This window comes from Eretmochelys imbricata, chromosome 1 (genome assembly GCF_965152235.1).
Source record: "Eretmochelys imbricata isolate rEreImb1 chromosome 1, rEreImb1.hap1, whole genome shotgun sequence".
In the NCBI taxonomy this organism is placed as follows: Eukaryota; Metazoa; Chordata; order Testudines; family Cheloniidae; genus Eretmochelys; species Eretmochelys imbricata.
Window position 1 is genome coordinate 306096580 of NC_135572.1, and position 23776 is coordinate 306120355.

At 40.5% G+C, this 23776-nt stretch overlaps 1 protein-coding gene across 1 annotated transcript in view; it reads right to left on the reverse strand.

The window, feature by feature from the left end:
* CNTN1 (contactin 1) overlaps positions 1-23776 on the reverse strand; it is a 200243-nt gene that overhangs the window by 31258 nt on the left and 145209 nt on the right. The window contains 3 exon segments of the mRNA XM_077807776.1: positions 14434-14590; positions 15762-15874; positions 19123-19309. Of these exon segments, the coding sequence (XP_077663902.1) occupies positions 14434-14590; positions 15762-15874; positions 19123-19309 (457 nt within the window).

Here is a 23776-nt window from a genome sequence, read left to right on the forward strand (position 1 = left end):
TAGATACGAACTTCCCATGCCCTCAGTGTGGCTTACTCCATGTATCAGGATTCAGACTTCAGAGTCATATATGTAGCCATAGATGATAATTGCGACAATATTGTCATCATTGTCAGTGATGAACTACCAACACCACACACATACTAGGCCAAATTCTCTACTTGTATACTACATTGACATCAATTGAGTTAAACCAGGAGAGAATTTGGACCACAGTTCTTAGCTTGCTTTAGAATTACTGAACTGGATTTTTAATCACAACGTGTATTTCAATACCAACAGTTATACATTTAATATATAATTATCGTGTGGCATGAGCTTCTGAAGTATATTAAATACACCTGGATAAGATGCATGTAACAAACACTTAAACATAGTTAACAACAAGGAATTAGTCCTTTCTCCCATCATTTATTTGTGGCAGCATCCATGAAGACTATTTCATCTGAAGCTACATCTTTAGATGGGTTATTAGGATTCAGGGGTGATGCATGAAGGTGAAAGCAGCAACTCGGAGGCAAAATGGCAGCTGGGTGGAGTGTAGGGTTTGTTCAAGAAAAGGGGGTGGAGAAGGAATTAGATAGAGTTGGATAGGGTGTGGAAGGCAGGGGATGGGATCAGACTGAGCAAGAGGTGGAGAAGCTTGCAGAATCAGCAGCAAAGGGTGATATTAAGAGTCTTGAAGTTGGGGCTTAAACAACACCTCTTCAGTTGCTCATCATTAGGGAAAAGGGCTTAATCCAGTTTTACGCAGTACAACATTTATTATATAATTTTTTTTTTCTGAATTCCCTCTGATTTGCCATTACATTTCTGGCAAAGGGGTGTCCTTAATTGACTACAACATTCCAGGTATGTCAACTCCAGAGCTACACCCACAGGACAATTACCTTCATGACCTGAAATGTCGTCTTTGTATAGGCAACCCCAGACAAGACTGACTCCCTTACCATGTCCCACCATCACATTATGCTGCAACCTCTTGTCTAAATTGCTCTTGGCTGTCATCCCTGGGTCTCTGTCAGCATTTCTACTTTGCCAGTTTCCATCCCACTCAGCATGTATGTTTCAGAATATTTAATTCCTGATGTATTCATTGGCACATTTCAAAACAGTGGGTAATTTAGGACCCTATGGGTGTTTCTACAAAGCAAAAACACCCTGTGGCCATGAGTCTTAGTGCCCAAGTCAACTGGTTCATGGGGCTAAAAATAGTGTAGACATTCTCACTTGGGCTGGAGCCCGGGCTCTGAGACCCACACCCCAAACCAGGTTTCAGGATCTGGGCCCCAGCCCAAACATCTACACTGTTATTTTTAGTCCCAGAGTGCAAACCCCATGTCCCCAAGTAAGCTGACCAGGCCCTAGTCTTTTTCTTTTTTTTGCAGTATAGATGTATCCTAAGTCTCATTGAAAATCCCTGGCACTTAGGCTCTTAGGTCACTTACAGGACTTTTGAAAACTTTATCCAGAATCTCATTTGGACCCTGATTCAGCAGTCAATCGCTATTTGGCAAAGCACTTAAGCACATGCTAAATTTTAACCATGTCTAAAGTTAAGCATGTGCTTAACTGCATTGCTGAATAGGGATGGATTTAAGAATGGGCTTAAATAGTTTACTGAACTAGGGCCTTTGTTATTTTGTATCTATGTCTCTAATCTCTTTAAATCCCTTTCCTGTTTATCCGCCCTACCTGGATTTTGTTATGATTCCTGATTTCGTATAAAAGCTTTTTCAATGTGCTGTTTACTCTCTTTATGATCATTGAAGAAAATGTAAATAAGACCGTCCTGACAAGAACAGTGCTATCCCTGCAGTATCACATGAGGAACCTCCTTCCAACTCTATATATCACACTTTATAATTACGTTCTTTAGATTCTCTTTGCCAGTTTTCACCCCATGTGACAGTCATCTCTAAATCTTCTTCCACTTCCTCTTTGCTCTCCCTCACAAGCACCACATCATCCACACAAAGCATGCACCATTGTGCCACTCTCTGAATGCTTTCTGTAAAGGCATCAAGCACTAACATTAGCAAAAAAGGGGCTCAGGGCCAAGCCTTAATTTACTTACTAGAAACTGTTCAGTTTCTCCCCATCATGGCCTCCTGACTTTGGTAACATACACATCCTGCATGAGTCTGATATAGACTTCAGGTATCTGTTTTCATTCTCCTACATTACCAGATGACTTTTCTCAGAATGTGGTCATAAGCCTTCTTATGAACAATGAATACTATATGCAGGGTTTTCCTCTATATTTTTCCACATGCAATTTTAACGCAAATCTATAGTTGATTTACGTGGCGCGAATCCAAATGGATTGTCAGGGACCGTTATTTCTCTTCGTAGTCTCTTATCTACAACTTTCTTCTAGATCTTCATTGTGTGGCTCACGCATTTAGTGCTCTGGTAGTTACCGCAGACTTGCATGTCTCCTTTTCTCCTAAAATATTGGTGCTAATGTGCTCTTTCTCCAGATATCTTCTCAGTCCCTCATGAAATTAAACAGTTGTGTCAATATGTTTGTGCCTACTTGCCTTAGGCACTTCCATACTTTTGCTGGTATCCCATTGGGGCCGAGAGCTTTCTTATTTTTCATGTTGCTTCTGCAACTACTACTTCTATGATTGGTTATAATGGATTTTCTTCAAAGTAATTTCTCCGCCATTCTTTAATCTTCTTCTCATTGATTAATGTATTTTCACTTTCATTTTTAATCATTTAAACCAATTTCTTTAGCTCTCTTATTGCAGATCTTTGCCAGTTTAGGTATTTCTTTCTCACCCTGCTTCATTTCAAGATGGACATGTAAGCCTTCCAGGGCTTTAGCATTAGTAGTTGCTGCCTCTTTATTCAGGATCTTTTTGGCTTTTTTTATATTCCTGAAAATCCTGCTGTTAGAGCGTTGCTTACCAAAATTTAAAACAGTTTTTCTTTTCCTTCATGGCCTCTCAAACTTTACCACCTGGTCTCACTGGGGGAAAAGGCTCTTGATTTTTTTTTCACCAAGTAGGTTCTTTGCACATTCTAGAATTTTGCTTGAATATGATTCCACTATTGATTTTTATTTTCTCTCAATCCTAAAGAGATCTTCTCCAGCACTTTCATTTTAAACTCCTCACTAACTTTGTTAAGTTTCCACCACTTGATCTGGACAATTTTCTTCTCATATATGCTATATATTGACATTCAACAACCAGCATTCTATGTTGTGATGCAACGCTTTCCCCTGGGATGACTTTACAGTTTCTGAAGTTCTTCAGCTCAGCTTAGGTTAGCAGGAAGTAATCTATCAGCACCCTCATCCTGCCACTCTTATAGGTAACCAAATGTTCTTCCTTGTTAGTGAACAATGTATTAATGATGACCAAGTCATATGTCTGGGCAAACTGTAATATAGTTTCCCCTTCCTTGCTCCTGTGTCTACACAGGCTATGGTACCTTCTAAAGCACTTGCCATCTTCCCATGCGATTGTTAAGGTCAGCTTCAATGATGACTCTTTTGTTACCACTTTCTGTACAACAGTGTCCATTTCCCCCCAGAAATCCTTTTTTCTTTGTTCATCACTGTGACGGGTTCAATCACAGAAACCCCCTTGGGACTGTCACCTGATGTGCTGAGACTACCTCTGAGCCAGTTTCGGTCTTCAGAACCCTGCATTGTTGACTCAGATGTGCTAATCTGCCGCAACACAGACGCAGGATGTGACCCACACCCCCAAAACTGCAGACTTAACTGAAAACGGCTTAGCAAGTGCTCCTGTCTCTAGCACCCAGACACCCAGCTCCCGAAGGGATCCAAACCCCCAAAAATCCATTTTACTCTGTATAAAGCTTATACAGGGTAAACTCATAAACTGTCTGCCCTCTATAACACTGATAGAGGGATATGCACAGCTGTTTGCTCCCCCAAGTATTAATTACTTACTCTGGGTTCAACAATAAACAAAAGTGATTTTATTAAGTATAAAAAGTAGGATTTAAGGGGTTCCAATTAATAACAGACAGAACAAAGTAAGTTAGCAAGCAAAATAAAACAAAACACACAAATCTATGCGTAATACAGTAGGAAACTGAACACAGGTGAATCTCACCCTCAGAGATGTCCCAATAAGCTTCTTTCACAGACTAGACTTCTTCCTAGTCTGGGTCCAGCAATCACTCACAGCCCCGTAGTTACTGTCCTATGTTCCAGTTTCTTTCAGGCACCTCTTGGGGGAGGAGAGGCCATCTCTTGAGACAGCAGAAGACAAAATGGAGGGGTTTCCAGGGCCTTTTATATTCTCTCTCTTGTGGGTGGAAACCCCTTTGTTCTCCTGGGAAAAATCACAGCAACAAGATGGAGTTTGTAGCCACCTGGGCAAGTCACATGTCCATGAATGATTCAGATTTTTGCAGGCCATCGCCATTGTTTACATGTTAGTTTGAACGTTCCCAGGAAAACTTAGATATGGCTTGGTATCTCCCAAAATCCATTGTCAGTTAAGTGTCTCTTGATTGAGCACTTACTGAGAGTAGTCCTTTCTCAAGAAGCTGACCAAAAGCTTCACTGAGACTACTTAGAATCAAACACACTGAGATACAAGTACATAGGCAATACTTATAACTTCAAATACAAAAATGATACACACATACAGACATCACAGTCATAACTATCAAACTACAACCTTTCCAAGACACCCCACTTGACCTCCTCTGTACAAGACCTGGTGCAAGCACAGGACCTTGGTTGCAACAATAATCTATACGTCACAATCACATTCCACTTGGAGTGCATATGTACGTATTACATTTAGGGGACCATTTTCAATAGCTATCTTAACCAAAATTATCCTGTCACTTCACCAATCATAATCACTACAAATTCCTGCATCACTTTGTCTAGGGGCTTGTTCAGTTCAGATTACAGGGGTGCTGTAACTCCTCCATATGGATGCTGCAGGCGTTAACTAAAACGTTCCTACTTCACATTAATGTAGTCCTGCTTGAATTCACACTGCCGGTTGGACCTGCAAGGCAGCATAAACAATGGGGCCATGCCCTAAAACTATATTAACTACATTTCTCTTATTCGATGTGCCATAGTAGTAGCTTATAGCCTTCTCCAATACTCTTGTCTTCGTTCCCTTCAATTTGGTCTCTTGAATGGAGGCAATCTGTACTTTTCTTTTCATAAATGTCTGAGTCAGCTCTGTTAATGTCCTCATTTTCCAAGATATCAGTCTGACTTTCTGGACTCTCTTCTTTAACCACATCCATCCAGAATGATGCAATATCTCTCAGATGAGGGTGCTAAGCGCTGCTTCCTGGGAATGCTCTAATAGTTCAAATAAAGTGCTCATATGAAGGACTCATTTCTTTAGACTTCTTTGGCAAGTTAGTTATTTCCCTTAATAGCCTTCTCTACTGGTTGCTCATGCTTCTCTATAACTTTCCCTGTTAAAGACATGCTAAAACAAATAAAAATTCAGCACCTCAGCCTCTTCTGAGTCACCATTAATTTCATCCTCCTTGTGTATTACTGAGTCTTCTTTCCCCCAGTACTATTTTCCCCTTGATTTATAAAATGCTTTTTATTCCTCTTTGGTTGCCATTTATTCATTTTGATTTTCTGCAAACCTTACCCTTTTACCTTTTCCCTGCAAGCCTTATTTGATTGGTGTTTTCATTTCAACTACAGGTTTTCTTTTGACCTAAACCTTCAGTAGGCCATCATGAGGCCACTGAGCAACTGTTATTTCTTGTATTTTTATTTCTATCTAGAGCAGTTATGTCTTAATGAAAGTGACGAAGAGATTCCTGGCTATGTCTGAGATCCAACTCACTTGTCTCTACTTGCCATTCAATCTATTGGTGCTATAGCAATTCCATCACCATTCCTCTCTTTCCTGTGCATCTTTTCATACTAGGGTATTAAGGGAAGAAAGCAGAATCCTGTCCTATCAATAGCAGCCTCCTTCCCTGAAAACGTATATTCACTGTTGAATGCCTCTGGCAGGGCCGGCTCTGGCTCCAGCAAACCAAAGAGGTGCCTGGGGCGGCAAATGTAAAGGGGCGGCAGGACGTCGGGCTCTGGGGTGGCAATCCGCCCTCGGCGGCGGCGGGAATTCGTCAGCCGCTCCATCACAGCACGTTTCGCGCTCGGCCATAATGACGTGACTCTTCTTTGGTCACCGGCGGCAACTTGGCGGCTGCACCATCACTCCGACTCCCCATTCAGTGGGCAGGATTCCGCCTCCCCGTTCGGCAGCAAGTTTTTTTTTTCCCACTTGGGGCGGCAAAAACGCTGGAGCCGGCCCTGGCCTCTGGCCTTTTAAGCCCCTACATGATCAGAAAATTACTCCATAATTTGCATTCATATTGTTTATTTCCCACTGTAAATGATATTGTATTTTCTCTCACTTTAGGAATGATATAGAGATTTATTTTTTAACAATGAGATGTATATTTTAACAATGAGAAATCAGTTTCCTTGGTTAAATTATTTTCAAGAAGAAAATCAGAAATCTCCACTGTAAATCTAGAGATAATTCCATCAGCCATAGAGGATAACAGAGATCATTCTATTCAGTTTCCATAAAGACAATGGCCTGATAACAACAAATATTACCAACTTTACTGGAAAAACTGTCCATTCATAAAGAACATATACATTTTTGTTAATCAATAAAAAAAAAGAAAGAAAAAGAAAAAGTGATATCTTCTGGAGAGAGCCAAGTTCATCCTCAACTAAATCTCTCTCCCCTAACACTAAAATAGGCATAAGTGAGACTTAAGTGTGCTGTGGCTTGCTGGACCTCTGCACAGCAGTTAATTTAATTTCACTCTTGAAGTCTACATTCCACATCTAAAAATAGAACCCTCAAAGTCACTCACAGATACCCCCTTACTGTTAATATTTGTTTTTCTCCTTATTTCCTATAAGCTAAAAACACCTCCCTCGTATAATACGTTAGCATAGCTACTGGACCCTATGCCTGCAGCTCTTTACAAGGCACCTTTCAGCATTCTCAGTGCAGCTTATTTTTTCATGTATCAATCATTTCCCCATAAACTTGTAAAGGAGCTCTGACAAAGAATTCCTTAAACCAAGTAAAAACCCAATTCTTGTAACTACTTCACTGAGCTACTTTGCATTCCTTGATGTATATATTAAAGCACTAATATTTTCTCAAACATTCTCAAGTAACTGCCTTCACAAATTCATTCTAAATGTAAAGTCTCCTTTCCTCCCATAGCCAAATAAGAAAATGCAAATAAACATTGAAAACAGATAAAAAATAACCCTTCAAAACCCATAATGTCCACAGCGTCATATCCTTCAAAATCCTTATTTCCTGTCCCTCTCTCTCAGAGCTCAAGTGTTTCTCAATAACTGTAAACTGAAGTCTCTTCAACACCGGTAGCTCAATTCACAAGAAGACTCTTAGGCATGGTGACACTGAACAACATCAGGTCTAATTTTTAGATGCTTCAAAAATTATTGGGATTCACAAAGCCTAAATTAGGTGCCTAGGTTCTCTATACAAAGAATGGGGAGAGATAGGAGCATAGACAAATCTTCAATCATAGCATGTGCATGGAGTGTTTTCTCCTTGAATTCTACAATCATGAGATGCTTCAGTCAGCTATCTGACTGTCTGACATAGGCCTGGTCTTCAGAGGCAAAACAGATGGGTTTTTTACAAGTGTTAGCTAACTGTAATCCTACTGTAGGCAAGGCAAATTGTAGTTTTAATACATAGCTCCCAGCTAGAGTTTACCTCAACTGGCTAATATATATTAAAACTACAACTTGTCTATACTAAGATTTTAACACCTGCTAGTTGACATGGTACCTAATGTGTTACAAATGTAATATTTTTTTCCTATTGCAGACATGGCCACAAGAGTCCATTACCAATCCAGAGTTTAAGGCACTCAGTGTGCCACATCAAGGTCAGTTAGGAAAAAAAAGAAACAGAGGGAGGAAGGCAGGTCCTAAAGCAACAACTTTGGTGATAAATTTTACTTCCTGTTACAAACATATTGCAAATAATTGAGCTTCTCTTTACTAGAAAATTAATTCATATTAGAAAATGGCCTCAAGGAATCATGTTAAATAAAAGACGATTTAAACATGACTTGGCAGTCAGTATAGATGGGAACAAATAACATTTAACATTGTGTCACCTGGTTGTGGTTACATTTTTGGTTCCCATAAGACTTACCTACTACCAGCTGACAAGATGATAATGTTAAAATTTTAAAAATTACTATAAGAAAAGGCCGTCTACTAATAATTATCTATTATTAACTAATGTCAGAAAATAATGGTTAGGAATCAGTTAGGAATTCACAAGCACTTTTGCAGGGGTCCTTTGGTTTGTTGTGGGTGCACTTTGGTTTGATTGGATCGAGGCCTCACTTCGGCTGATCTGGTGCTATTTGTAACTTAATTATACAAATTGTCATCAATTAAAAAAAATCTGCATTCAAGTAGCGCATAATACTGGAGTCCAACTGCATCTTTCAGACTTAATACTAGAATTTTGTCCTAAATGATCTATCTGTGAAACTTTTACAACCAGAAATAGCTGGATTGCTAAAAGAAAGCTCTTGATAGTAGAGTTTTCTGTACTTTCCTAAAATACAGACATTATTTCATCATTTCTGATTTTTGGCATTTTTATATTTGCCTGTCCTATATCTATTCTCTGTCCTATACCAACTCTACAATTATTTTCTATTCTAACAGTATGCTATGATGAGTTCTCATCATGATCAATTCCTCTGCTTCAGAATCAAGTTTAAATTCAAGAGAAAACTTATTCTTGAACAGCATTGAGGATTTCTTTAAAATCCCCTTCTTCCTGTCGCTGTTCTTGTTTGTCCTCCTGGTTATCCTGCAAATCTACTTTTTCTGCTACTGAGATGGAAAAAGAGAAGGGTTTGGTAATAACCTTGAGGCTAATCCTGCAAGGGGGATTTCACTAGAATTCAGTCACTAATGGAATTGTCAGAATGGACCTCTTTTTTCTGCTCCCAATGTTCCTCTGGCTCTGGCTGAGCATTATTTTCTTTCTTTTTTTATTTAAACACATGTCAAGGCATGTTCTGTTCAGCTCAAAAACAAGACTCCTACTTTTTCCAGCAAACTCTTCTTCAGATTTTTCTGCATTGCATTTAGCTTCGAACAGACTATTCTTCTACATTCTCTTTCCAACTCCCCTATGTCCTTCCATTCAAGTAGTATGCAGATTACCTTAATCTTTGCTAAAAAGAACTACAGTGCCACACAGACTCATGGGACCTGTAGCCTGTCTGGCAGGTTCACAGGAAGTGTGAATGTAGAAAAGTTGTTTGAAGGAGGTAGACTGTGAGGAAGTGGCCGCAGCTCAACATACGTGAGAGAGACTATTGTATTTCCAATAACTGTTAATGTGGTTTAATAAAGGAGTTACTAACCTTCTGTAGGCTGCTGTCTATCTCTACCTGTTTGTACTCATGTTACCATTTCAAAATCAGAGACCACAGTCACAAAAAAGAAGTTACAGATAAGGTAGGTGATGTACAGAGAGACAACAATCTTTCAGAGTTACCCCTCAATAGCTACAGCACTATTAACCACTTGGTTTGGGACAATTTAGGGGTCTACTTATGCAAAAATTCATAGTTGCTAACTCTAGCCCTAAAATCACAATTACCAGCAATAACCAATGTGCTTACGGGGGAAATAAAAATAATGGTTTCAATGTGACTTTCTGAAAAAAAAAAATCATGGAAAAAAGATACAAGAGGAGGAAAACTTTAAAACTGAATTTTAAAAAAATGGCTCTTTCTGTAGATCTGGCCTAAATCTTTCACCCAAAATATTTATGACATAACTGTTCACTTATGCAGTGGCATGCGATTCCCAGCTGAACTTTCACTGCAGATAATTGATCTATCAGTCATATTACACCATACTTCAAAACTGAATGTAATTTTAATTGTACTGTACAATAGGATACCACAGATGAGTTCAGAAGGAGACAGACCAACACTTTGGTTTAGAAGTCTGAACACATGACTGGGAGAACCATGATGACTTTCTGAATTCTAATCCTTATTCTAATTGCTTTTGTGGTCTTAAAGAGTCTCTTAATCTCTCTACCTCAGTTTCCCTCTTTGTGAAATGGAGTCAATAATACTACCTCACAGGGTGTTATGGGTATTCATTAATTAATTTGTATTGAGCTCTGTTATTAACTTTTTCTACATATCAAGGTTTTTTAATCTAGAAATGAACAACAAAATAAACACTGTCATGAATAACGTAGAAGAACGCTGACTAGACCATATAGAATGTGGTATTATTACCACATGTTTTCCTAGTCCTTCCTGTTACTGAATTTGAATACAAGAGAAAATATAAGACACTGAAATTCAAAAGCAGCATGTCTGTTTGAGAACATGCTTGTTCCATAACTGAATGTGGTGTAATGTGTGTGTAAATGTGACACAATCAAACCTTAATTCTCTTATTAAATGGGACTAGAACTGGATGTATCAAAAATTTACACAGCAGTGGTACTTAGTGTATCTGTAATGCACCAGAAATAAAACCAAATGACAAGAGAATGTTTAGCGAATCTGACAGTCTGTTTCAGAAGCATTAACACAGCGAAGTATGAGGTTATTCTGTACATTTTCCTAGTCTGTTGTGAAACGTGAGACCAAGGGCGAAATGCAATAGTGAGAAGTATAGCTCTTTAGTATGACTGCACTTTTGAAATCATGTTATTGGTTTTATAGAACATTTTTTGCTACATTTCTGTAACTAATGATTAATGAGTTCCAAATTCTGTTATAATGGACAGTCACACAGTCCAAGTCTTCATCGGATTTTATATTGGCCATATAACAGTTGCCTTACAGGATCTAGCTGTTTTCTCCACCTAATCTTTTTAATACCACAACCATAGATGTGGCAGACCGTGACAGTTCTATCGGTAGCACTCTGCTTAGTTAGGTTGCTGCAGCACAGCGAAGGCTGGAGGCTTAATTGGAGCCAATTAACCTATTTCTAGAGGGGATTACTGAGACTTGGTGGGAACTGTTGGGATACTGAAGTAATTGGCACAGTCACTGGGAGGATATATCCTTTGGAGGAACAGGGAGCAGGGGAAGCACAGATGGTGAGCTCCGTGGAGGACAGAAGCTGTGTGAAAGCCTCCTCTTGCGGTATACCTGTGCTACGCCCTGTCCTGTTTGGAAACAGAGGACTAAAGGTTCACGTGGTGGGAAAGAAGCAAACTGTGTGTTTTTGTGACTGAGGGTATGTTTACACTGCAATAAAAGACCCGCGGCACAGCCACCTCTGCCCCAGGTCAGCAGACTCTGGCTTGTGGGGCTTTTCAATAAATATTACTATTCCTATTAAGTAGCATAAAAAGAAATTCCGAATTAAAAGATAAAATGAAATTTAAATGTTGAATGAGTTACTGAGGCTGCAAAAAAACCCTCATGTATTTTGCTTTGAAAAATATGAATACTTACAAGTAAACATTTTGCAGAATTTCAAAGTATGCCTCTGGCAATGAAAAAAACCGATATATATTTAAGTGGGGGAAAGCAGAAACGCTACGATTTTGCTCTCTGTACGCATACAGTATGTAAATTATTCTGTGTTCACTTAGGCATTTAGAATGAGATTTAGGAAAGTACTGTAAGAAAGTGAAGATACCGTGAAGTACGAAGAATGAAGTCATTTAAAAGCCTATGGCTGGATTCTTCTGTAACGTATTCTGGCATAAATTAGGTGTAACTTCACTGAAACCAATTTAATTACAGTAGCGTAAGTGGGAGGATAACCAGGCGCAATATGGTTTTGATTTGTATTCATTGCAGCATTTCAGACTAACGCTGGGATTACATTAATATCTGCATTCTGACAACATACTGTAATCAGCAAAGCATTTTAGAGACTAAAAAGAAAAAAGCCAACCTTTAGTGTATTTTAAAAAAATTAGATCAGCCTGCTATTAGCTGAAGAAACTGACTCCTACGGTTAAACAAGCAGTTCCAGTCTTCAGTTGGTTGTGGTATCTCAATATAGAGTTTAAAACTGTGTAGTTCATGAATTCACTGTAATGTGGTAAAAAAAAATCACTAAACACCAGACATTGGTTAACAAAAGACAGTAGGCCTATATTTTACTCTGATTATGGTAAATGTTCTGAAATGCAGTTCAATAAATATGCAGCTGATTATTTTATGTCAAGTTCTTCAATATCAGATTACTCAGTGTAAAGGAATGTGTGTTTTTATATAAATTGATAAACTTCCTTTATACTAAAGCTAAAACAGTACATCTTTCAAACTGGAATCTGCTTATTTATAAGAGCAAATTCTCCTCCTGAATATTCACCTCCCTCTTAAATTTATGACTGAGCTTTTTTTCTTTAGGTCCGTGAGAAGGAGGAGAGTTAAAAAAGAGAGTATGAAAAGAGGAGAGAGAGAGAAAACGAGGAGGAAGAGGGGTAGAATAGAAAGAATCTGTATTTCCACATTTTATATATATATGTAAATTTGGCTTCCAAACACAACATTTGCAAGTCAAAATCTTTTGTTGTGCTTTTAATAACTAAATTAACTGCAGAAATAAGTGTGCTATAACTTACCTTTGTTTACTCCCATTGCACTTTAGCAAAGCAGCTATTCTCAGTAGCCCGATGCACTCTGTTAAGACGTCATTCTTCCAACAGAACAACATTTTTGTTTACAATGGCATTGCTTATTATGTACATCTGATGGTTTCAGAGTTAGAAGCTCCACTGTGGTACACAGACTGGGCATGCATTATTCCCAGCACTATGTTTCTGAGAGGGCTACCAGGAAGGGAAGAGCTGATAGGGAGCATGCTACCACCCTGTCACACAGCCACCAGTAACCTCCCTGCTAAAAGTCTGCCAGGTTGTGGATACGGAACCAGCAGTGCACTCTGAAAAGGCAGGGTCTGAGCCATGGATCTGCAAGCAATGCTGGCCCTATGGTCCATATACCGGAATAGCAATGGAGAGTGCCCAGCCTCCTGCCTTTTTTTCAGTCTCCCCCACTGCCATGAGCATGGTCCAGTCACAGTCACGCTGCCATTTTCTCTCTCGGCATAGTTCCGCCCTATCTGACTAGGACAGGGCAGGCATAGCAGAGCAAACTGAATTGCTTGGGAAGACAGGCCCATTCAAAGAAAATGTGTTTTAATATAGCCAATTAGAAAGTCATACATCTAGGAACAAGGAATACAGGCCATACCTACACAATGAGGCATGTATCCTGGAAAGCATTTAGGGGACAGAGCACAACTCTAAATAGGATTTAGGGGTCACACTGGACAAGCAGCTGAACATTTGCTCCCAGTGTGACAAAAGGGACTAATGAGATCCTTCAATGTATAAGCAGGGGTGTAGTGAGTAAGAGTAGGGAGGTAATTTAGCTCAATACCACTCTGGTGAAACTCATTCTGGACTACTGCATACAGTTATGGTGTCCACATATTAATAAGGATGTTGAAAAACTGGAGAGGGTGCAGAAAAGAGACAGGAAAATGATTCTAGGGCTGAAGAAAATGCCTTACCGGAGAGAATTAGAGAGCTCAATCTGTTCAGTTTATCAAAAAAAACTGACTTGATTACAGTGTACAAATAACTTAATGGGAAGAAAACACTGGGTACTAAAAGGTTCTTTAATGTAGGGGAGAAAGACATAACAAGAACCAATGACTGGAAGCTGAAGCAAGACAAATTCAAATTAGACACACAATTTAAACACTGATTAAACAATGGCACAAACTACCACAGGAAGCAGTGGGTGCTCCATCTCTTAATGTCTTCAGATGAAGACTGAATGCTTTTCTGGGAGATACGCTTTAGTTAAACACAAGTTGTTGGGCTCAGTTATAGGAGTAATTGGGTGAAATTTAATGACCTGTGATATACAGACAAGATGATCTAATGGTCCCTTCTCACCTTAATCTGTAAAACTCTACGAAGACTCCCTAGCACTCCCTTTTTGGATAGCCTTTATAATGCTGTTGATGAAAAGTAATACCAATGGCTACACAGGTTGTGTGCCAAGGGGTAGGCATAAAGCTCACAGTTGTCACCATTCTCCAACTTAAGTTTAAAAAAAAAATAACCAAGAATCAAATTTAAGCATCTGGACCTTAAGATGGCATCACCAGCATCCAATTCCATGACATTTATGCTTATTCTGAAATAGCATTTTGCATACTACATACTATGGTAATTGGTACCCCAGATATACAAAGATTGGAGAGACAGAAAGACACAGAGAGATAAAGAGAGAGAGTTTTACCACAGGCTCTTTTTGTCAGGAATGGCGCGCATTTGCTGGTCTATGAATTTATCTAGCCATATATTCCCAATAAGAAAAAAAAATGCCTACCTGAAATTTTTATTTGAGCTACTTCTCCATCTCCTCCTTCACTGTGTGCTCGAACTTCAACAACATATTCACCATCTCTGGGGACTGGCAAGTCTATTGAATGTGTGCCAGTTGAATACAATGTGCCCTCATGTTGGCCATCTGGTCTATACAGCACCTTGTAAAGCCATAAACAAGTACAGTTATTGAAATGTCATGTTACAGCTGATACCATAATTACATCCTTCCAGTTTTGATTAACAAGTTTAGGGTGCTAATTTTATGTGTACATTCTTAATTTTAAATCAAAACTAAATAACTTTAGTTTGCTTTGCAGCTTGCTATCATGTAAAGGAGCTTGGAGAGAGCAGATATTTCCTCTTTTATTTCTAACAAATGGCAAAACAATACCATCTCCTTGTCAGATAAATTTTCCATATGTGTTCAAGTTAAGAATGATTGAGAATAATACTTTAAAGCTCAGCAAACAAAACAAAAACATACCATACAACTTACCATATACTAGAGCATAAATGATTTAACAATGTCCTCAGATGGTAGCACAATTATTCTTTTTTATTAATATGTTTCACAGCTGAAAATTATTATAAATGTGAAGTTAGCATGTGACTTATGACACATATGGAAAAGATATCTGCTCATTTTCAATGATTCACAGGAAGTAACTCAATTCATCAAACAAAAATTTTTGGAGCACTGTAGCTATATTACTGCCAAGTAAACAACAACACTAAATAGGAACCCATTTTTAATGGTTTCAGCATATTGATAGCTATAACTGACCATCTTCCTATAATGTATAGATATGCTTGCACTGTAGTTGCATGTACCATGATGTGCTGTCCCTTTAAGGACAGCTCTAGATATACTGGTTCTGTTAGTGTCTGATTTATAAGTACAGGTATTCTGGAGGTTGTAATTCTCAGAGGGAGGATGGGAACAATAGGCTGGAAGTAATTCATGCTGGGAGAGGGGGAAAAATATAGAAGAGCATAATTTGTTGAACGTATGCTGTGGGAGACATGTCACTGTGGGAGCAATCAGTTCTGTTGTATGTCTAAAGTGGTGATTCTCAGCCTTTTCCATACTTTGATCTATGTTATAACATAAAATTTTAGGCTCCCTCCCATCTTAGCATAAAAGAGAAGGGTGTCCATGACCCTCCTCCAAAACGATTGGGGGACAGAGGAGTTGTGACCTCTAGACTGTGAGCCCGTGGTCTAAACTAAGGATGCAAGCACATTAGAGGCAAAGTAGCTAGCAATATTGACAATAAGATATACTGTGTGCAGGATATGAAAGATAGAAACTATTTTTATAGATCATACTTTGTATCCTTGAACAGCAGATTCATTTGACATTGGCGTGACATGATCCCAGGTGATGATGTATCTTGAACCAGACCTGACTGTACTGATAATTCTTGGACGTTGGCTTGGAGCTGAAAAATAAACATAAAATGTTGTGTGCAGAAACAATGACACTTCACAAACGTTCATTTACATTTGAATGATCCTTCTAAAAAGAAAGATTATGGCTGGTCTTTCTGTGAATGTGGGACAGTCTCTCTCCTGGAATGCAGTTCTATGGCTCCAGCTATGCATTTTTGCATGGCTTGTGCAATGGGCTCCCTGTGGGTTTGGCATTTGTGTTTGCCAGAACGGATGGGGCCAATTTCTATCCCTTTGTGTGGAACTGGGCTTGTGTTTCCTTGCAGTCATCTATGTCCAGAACCTCCCAGGATTTAGCTTAATTATACTTATTCACTGAATTTAAAGCTTTAAACAATTATATAAAAGCATTTCTATCGCACTTATCTGTGTGGTAATCAGAGTGCCTTCCTGCACAAAGTGTAATTATAGTTAGAATAGTAGCCATGTAAAATGGAATCTTCTTATCCAAACATACGCTCCCTGCAGGTCTGACTCAGATAGTATACTGCTTACCTTATTGACAAAGCACATGTTACTCTCATACATTTTTTAGGCCATCCAAGCACATTTTTAAATAAAGAAACACAGCCCTTAATTAAATATCACTCATAACTTCATTATTATTTAATTATGTTGCAGAAAGGATTTCAAAAGTGATTAGTGATTCTGGGTGCCCAAACTGAGTCACCTTGAAGAGGCCTGATTTTCAAAGGGTGGGTGCTTAGCACATTCTGAAAATCAGTCCCCTTTTAAGGTGTTTCCAGCTAGGGAGCCAAACACTGAAGCGCCACAAGTTCTGTGAAAATCTTTGCTTGAGGTTATAACCTATGGACCCAAGCCTACATTCCTCTTGGACCAGATCATGGCCTGTCCTGCATGGCTGTAGAGATGCCCCTTACTCCACTGTGCCAGATATCCACGTTGAAATGGCAGCGATGAGTGGAGAACAGCCTCTTCAGAGCCACACCTCCACAACTACTTGCTGCCCCATACCGGGGGCTTGTGTTAGTGCCACAATTTAGCCCCCGGGGAAAACTGTGTGTGTATGTGTCTTGTAGCGGGGTGGTCACCCGCTCCTGCCCTGAAGGGCTTGAAATCAGCCCTGGGAGGGGGCTAAGGCTGCGAGAGGACTGCTGCTAGGGAAAGAGCAAGCCTTGACTGATTGGGGAAACAGCCACAGCTGCAGCCACACCTCAATCAAGGCCCAGCTGGCCTTTATAAGAGGGCAGTGGGCCAGGAGGAGACAGTCTCTCTTTAGATCAGGGGTTGGCAACCTGTGGCACGCATGCCAAAGATGGCACGCGACCCCGGCAGACAGCAGCGTGCCATTAAAAATCCTGCCCGGCCCAGCCTGCTCTTCTCTGCCCCCCGCCCACCGCTCTCTCCTTGCAGGACAGGCAAGCTTCCCCTTCCCCCCCGCCTCTTCCCCCAGCTTGCTGGGTTCCTGCCCCTCCTTCTCTCCCTCCCTGCGGCCGATCCGCTGACGGCCCTTGCTACAGTGGGGGAGAGGGAAAAGTGGAGCCGCAGCAAGCTCTCTGCTCTGGGGAACTTGGAGAAGGGGGTGGAATCAGGGCATATCCCCTCCAGCCCCCTGCCATGAGCCACTCAGGGCAGGGGGCTGGGAGCACCCCCATGACCCCAGCCCACACCCCCAGCCCTCTGCCCTGACCCCTGCACCCCCACACACACTCCCCAACCCTCACCCCTGACCCCTGCACCCCCCCACACACTCCCCAGCCCTCACCCCTGAACCCCCCACATCCCCCTTCTAAAAAATGTTAAAATGTATTATTGGCATGCAAAACCTTAAATTAAAGTGAATAAATGAAGACTCAGCACACCACTTCTGAAAGTTTGCCGACTCCTGCTCTGGATGTTGAGAGGGAGGGGCCTGACTGCTGGGAGCTGAGCAGGGTACCTAAAGTGGAGCAGGGCTGGGGAAAGCCCAGAGGAGCTCCGGCCTGAGAAACCCCCAGGCTGCAGGCCTTGTGGAAGGCCTAGGAAAAGGGTCCTGGGGTTGGAGAAGGCAGCCCAAGGGTAGGCAGAAGCAGCAGGTCCAGACCCTCCTTGCCAGTCATGAGTGGCAATTATATTGCAGTCCACCCCAGGGAGCGGGGGATAGATGGTGACTGGCAGTAGCCAAAGATTGAGGCGAGGTGGGGATAGAGGATGGAGGTTCCCCAGGGCAGGGGGGAGAGGAGACCCAGATCTGTGGGGGTACTGCCAGGGGAGAGCACCCTGGCCTGAAAGGGGCACCGGGGTCCGGGAGGGACTTGAGGTCCAGTGGCATTTGGGACACCAGCCTGCAGAGGGCACTCCGGAGGCTGGAAACGCTAATTCCCTGGACGACCAGCAGGAGGCGCCACAGGGGTGAGTCCCACCCCACTACAGTGTCTCAGAGTCACAGTCTCGGTGCTCTGGAACCACTCTGAATGAAGTCAGGCAGGACTCTGATGCAGCGTGTCTCCTCTCAGGGCACGCTGTCCCCAGGGCAAGAAGCCTGCTCAGCTTCGGTGCTCTCCTGGGTCTGACCTCAGAGTCCAGCACCCCTGTTCACACCATGAACTCCCTGCAGCAAGTCCACCTGGAAGGGACACTTGGGGTAGCCTTACATGCCTCCAAAGGGCCCTGCACCCAGCTTCACAGTTGGCAGTGACTCTCAGCCAGCATTGTAAAACAGAAGGGTTCATTAGTTGACAGGAACACAGTGTAGAACAGACCTTGTTAGCACAGAAATCAGGAGCTTTCAGCAAAGTCCATTTTGGTGGGAGGGGAACCCAGAGCTCCAAGGCCCTGACCCTCCCCCCTGAGACTCCAGCCCAGAGACTGTCCACCTTCCAGCAGCCCAGTCTAAAACACGCCTGTTGCCCTTCCTCTGTCCTTTGGTTCTTTCCCAGGCAAGCAGGTCACCTGGTCTGCACCAATACCTCTGGCTCATTCTTGCAGAGGAGGGTGCCCTGCCATCAGCTGCTAGGCTACAGTGTGTCAGTCATTCTCTGCACCCAGTCAGGAGTCACATATGCCTTCTAGGGGTCTCTGCAATGATCACACACCCTTATCCCACCACTAGCACTTGAGTAATACATAGGGGAAACTGAGACATGCACATAGTATTCAGAGAAAATATTAAGAACATTCGCACTTTGTCACAATATGGTGTTAGACCCAGTAATTATAGTATTAGTATATGCAAAGTACAAACTAATAGTAACTAAGTACAGAACTTTAGAAATAAATCCAAAGCGCCTTTACTTACGTGCTTTTCTTGTTACGATATCAACAACACCACTGGGTGGTCCATACCCTGCACTATTGAAGGCGGAGACATCTACGTGGTACCGGGTGCTAGGTTTCAAATTTTCCAGTTTGGTTGAGTAGTCCTGATTGCTCACTAGCACCCGCTGTGCAGCTGCTTCTTTATCATGAACAGTCCAGTAACGAATCTGTACACAGTTGGATTGAGTGATAATTTGGTGTAATTAATTATACTGAAATCTTACAGAAACTGTAGATTGGAGCACAGAATAATTTTAAAACAATAAAGTCTGTTTCTGGCTAATTGCTGCTCCTTATATTAATCCAAGCGATAGGATCCTATCAAGAAACAGAAAACACTTCAGATTTGATGTGGAAACTTTTGCACTAACGAACCTGATTTGTACACAATTAAGCCAATGGGAATTTTGTGATAGACTTAATTGGGTGCAGGATTGGGCCTTATTAGAACAGGGCTTTCTTGCCGTTGCTCTTTTATACTCAAAAATTTTACGTTCAACTGTAATGTCATTTTCTAGGTCACAATGTACTCTCTAATGCAAAGATACCTTTGACTAAGTTGTACAGGACACTCCACTTCCTACTTCATGGCATTCTAGTTAATACAATCCCTGCAAAAACAACTAATTCATATGTTTCTTCTGCTCTCATTCCCTATATACAGTATGCCCTATCCAGCCCAAGCTGGACAGACCCCTCTTTCTTTATAAAAGATGCTGCTCAAAACACTTTTACTAAAATTTATTATCCACTATAATTTTTATCACATTCAGCCAGTATTTTTGTTTCCATGATTTAAAGGTTATAATGAGCAACTGACAAAGCAGTCTGACAGCACAATAACAAGGTATAACAAACAAAAGGGATCTACAACACCCAACCTGATATCCATTTCCTGCTCATTCCTCTGGGAACTGTGTTTAACAGACTGAACATGCATTGAATTTAGACATCAAAGCACTATCACATACTTAATAAACTGACTTGTTATCAGAACTTACCTGCTCTTGTCTTTTAGGAGGTGTTTTAGCTAAGTAATGAAGCTTAATGGTTAGACTAAAGAAGAAGTGTGAAATGTTTTGTGTGTTTTTAAACTTAATATTTAACAGTGACTTTTCTATAGTATTTAATGTTTTATGAGTGTTTATAAATTGTTATAATTCCCCTCTCTTTAAATATATTGTGCATTATTATCTTTTATTTCACCCTCCCCGCCCCAATACCATTAATCACTATTAAACCACATAAGACCATGGGGAAAACACTGAAAAGCACTCCACAACCTACATTGTATAGGTTCCCTATTTTCCTCTTCTCCTTCCCCTTAAAATTCTCCTCTGCCCTCTTTTTTTATATCCACTTAAATTACACATTTGAGAAATATATTCAGACCAGTCCATTAATGCCGATGTCAGGGGGCAACTCATGGCTTTAATACTGGGTCATCACCGGGTTGACAGACATTTTTATTAGAAAGTGAACAGGATTTATATCCTCTTCCACCCAATCTCTTTCCTCTCCTTTTTACCTGTAAACTCATTGAATGTGCAGTCTAAAACCAATGCACTCACGTCCTCTCCTTGAACTGTGTCTTGGATCCCTTCCAATATTTCCACTCTACTAAAACCATTCTCAGTAGAATTCGGACACATATGCAAACACTCACATCTTCCCAATTACTCTAATAGCCTCTTCATCTCAGGGCCTCTATTTCATCTTCATTCTCCTTGACCTACCAGCTTCTTTGATTCTGTCAATCATCCTCTCCTACTTAACACCCTATCCTCATTAAGCTTGCAAGATACTGCCTTCTCCTGGTTCTCCACCTCTGTGGATTCCTACCTATGATGGTTTCTTTAGTGCCCCTTCAGTGGATGCTCCCCCTTTCATTCCCTATTCTTTGTATGCATTCCTTGAGGCTATTTGCGGGCAAAAATAAGTTTTGGTTAGCTATGTTATCAATAGTACTTTTAAAAAACATCCTACCTTGTTTTTGTCTCATACATATCCACACAAAATAGCCAGGACAACTCTATTAAAGATACATTATCTGTGATTTTCAAAAATGGATGCCTATGACTAGCCTCCTGAGTCCATAAGTAGGCAACTAAATAAGTTGACATGATTTTCTAAAGTGCTGACCACCCAACAGCTCCCTCTGCACTTAGGAGGTCATTTATTTAAGCACCAAAACACATATTTAGGAAGGAAATATAAGGTACCCACTTATTACAAATCCTGGCCACTATGAAATGATTTTTGGTGATACTACATAGAGTCTGATTCACCACTGCCTTGTAGAATCATTCACAGGTGAGAGTAAAACATTATCAGTATCAACTGGTAGAACAGTTTGCACAGGTGTAAGCAATGATACAAGGCACAAGCTGTGGAGGATGAGGTCCATAGCATTTTGTTTTTGAAGTACTTTTAGTCTGTGCAATTTTGCTCTGCTCCCACCTTCCTTGTTAATTATTTTAGAGGATACTACAAAAGAACCCTTTTAAGCCTTCCTTTAAGAAATAGTTTAGTAATAACATTAACCTATTTCATCCTTTAGGTAAACCTTTCCTTGGAGGTTCTTCAGTCTAGCAGACAAAGGTATAACTAGATCCAATGGCTGGAAGTTGAAGCTAGACAAATTCAAATGACAAAAAAGAGGTGCACATTTTTAATAGTGAGGGTACTTAATCACTGGAACAACTTACCAAAGGTTGTGGTGCATTTTGCATTCCTGGAAATTTTTAAATCAAGATAGGAAGTTTTTCTAAATGCTGTGCTCTGGTTCAAACAGGAATTAATTCTGGGAAGTCTCATGGCCTGTGTTATACAGGATGGCAGACCAGGCCACAATCATCCTTTCTGGCTTTATAATCTAGAAGGCCTCAAAGAGAACTGATATAGCATGTTCTGATAATATAAGCACCTCTATTTTGCTGTCAGGCTTAGTCTTCTTTTCAGCTGGCATTAGTTTTGTTTCCTAGATATTTCACTTTAAGGAGACTCCAAAAATGTGTTGGGAGAGGTTGCGTTGGCTTGTTTCTCCAGCTCCTACTGCAGCAACTCTCCCACTCACAAATAATGGTACAACTTGCTGTTTGACAAGGATTGATGTTTTTCTTAAGTGTTTAAGTTAAACCGTTTAATAAAGCTATAACTTTCTTCTACCCCCAGGTATGCACTGTATCTGAACGAGTGGTGAGACAGAAGAATGGCTTCCCTTCTAATTCAAATGCATAGCGGGGCATTTTAGCAGCCAAAATAATTGAACTGAGGCTTTCCTAATTTAATTTACTCATCAAAGTGCATTGTCAATGTTTATATAAGTTTACCCGTCAATAGTAATAATACAAGCTGTCCATACTATGATCATTATAAACATACGATTACCATCGTGGCTCCACCAACTCTTTCACAATGTAGATATAATTGCATATGCATATGCTGACCAAATTGGCTCCCACTTTAAACATGGTTTACAGCATGCAAGCACATGTATTTTTCCAATTATAGAAATGTACATGCTGCAGAGTGTTTTGGAAATTTAGTCCAGTAGCAGCCACCACTAAGCATTTCTTGAAATATATTTAGGATGAAATACACACACAATGTTAATACATTCTTTTGGGAACTAAATCAGGACTTGGAGGAAATGTTGTGTCCCGCCATCTGGGAGATCTATGCGTGACATTTCTAGAACAGTTTCACTGACTGGGCCCAATGAGGCTCCCTGTTCTTTGGAGGCAAGAACTGAAGTCTATGAAAGGTTGGGGTTAGTGATGATGGTTGCTGGTCACATTTGCTGGATATTTGACAGAACAGCATTAGCTTAAGCTTAGGAAACGTCAGTTTTATGATTATCCTGTTTGAGAAGCATGTGTTGTGAACTGAGCAATGAAAAGGGGGGCTGAGAATTTGGGAGAAACTGGAAGCCTAACCCAACTCAGACCCAGGTCACTTCAGCACTCTACCTAGACAATGCCCAGAGCTCTTGGCGTAGGAATCCCTTGCAAAGGGCACCAAGATATTTGCATATTTCCATGCTTCTACAGAAAAAACAGAGATTTATGCGGTGCTTAAATACTGGAGAGCAAATGTTCATGTTTATGCTTTAAAATGACAAGACTGAATCACTGTCTTATTTTATTAAAATATGAACTAAAATTACTTCTATGTCAATCTTTTAAATATCCAGGCTTTTCCTTACTGAGGTATTATTACAATGTGGAGAAACAATATGCATCTCTCAGAGATTCTCTCTGGTATAGATAATTGCGTATCTTTCTAAATAGTTACTTCGTCTCAGCATAGTATTTTTATTCCATAATACTGCAATGAAGTGTTGTATATGTGCCTCTACCTTCTACTGGATAGAACCACAACTCCTCAACTGTGTGCCCTATGCTATTAACAGCTTGAGGTACTTCTCCTTTGGCTTAAGTGGTTGGGGCCTGTGCAATTGGAACAAGTGGATCTAAGCACTATCTCCATTTCTGCCATGAAGTTCCAAATGGGCCTGAGTCTGCAGCAAAGTGACATCTGTGATGTAGTAGGTGGTCAAATGTCTGTTACTTATGGTCTAATTAATGATAATTGTGGTGGTGATGCTGCCATGCAACGCAAACCTGTACAGT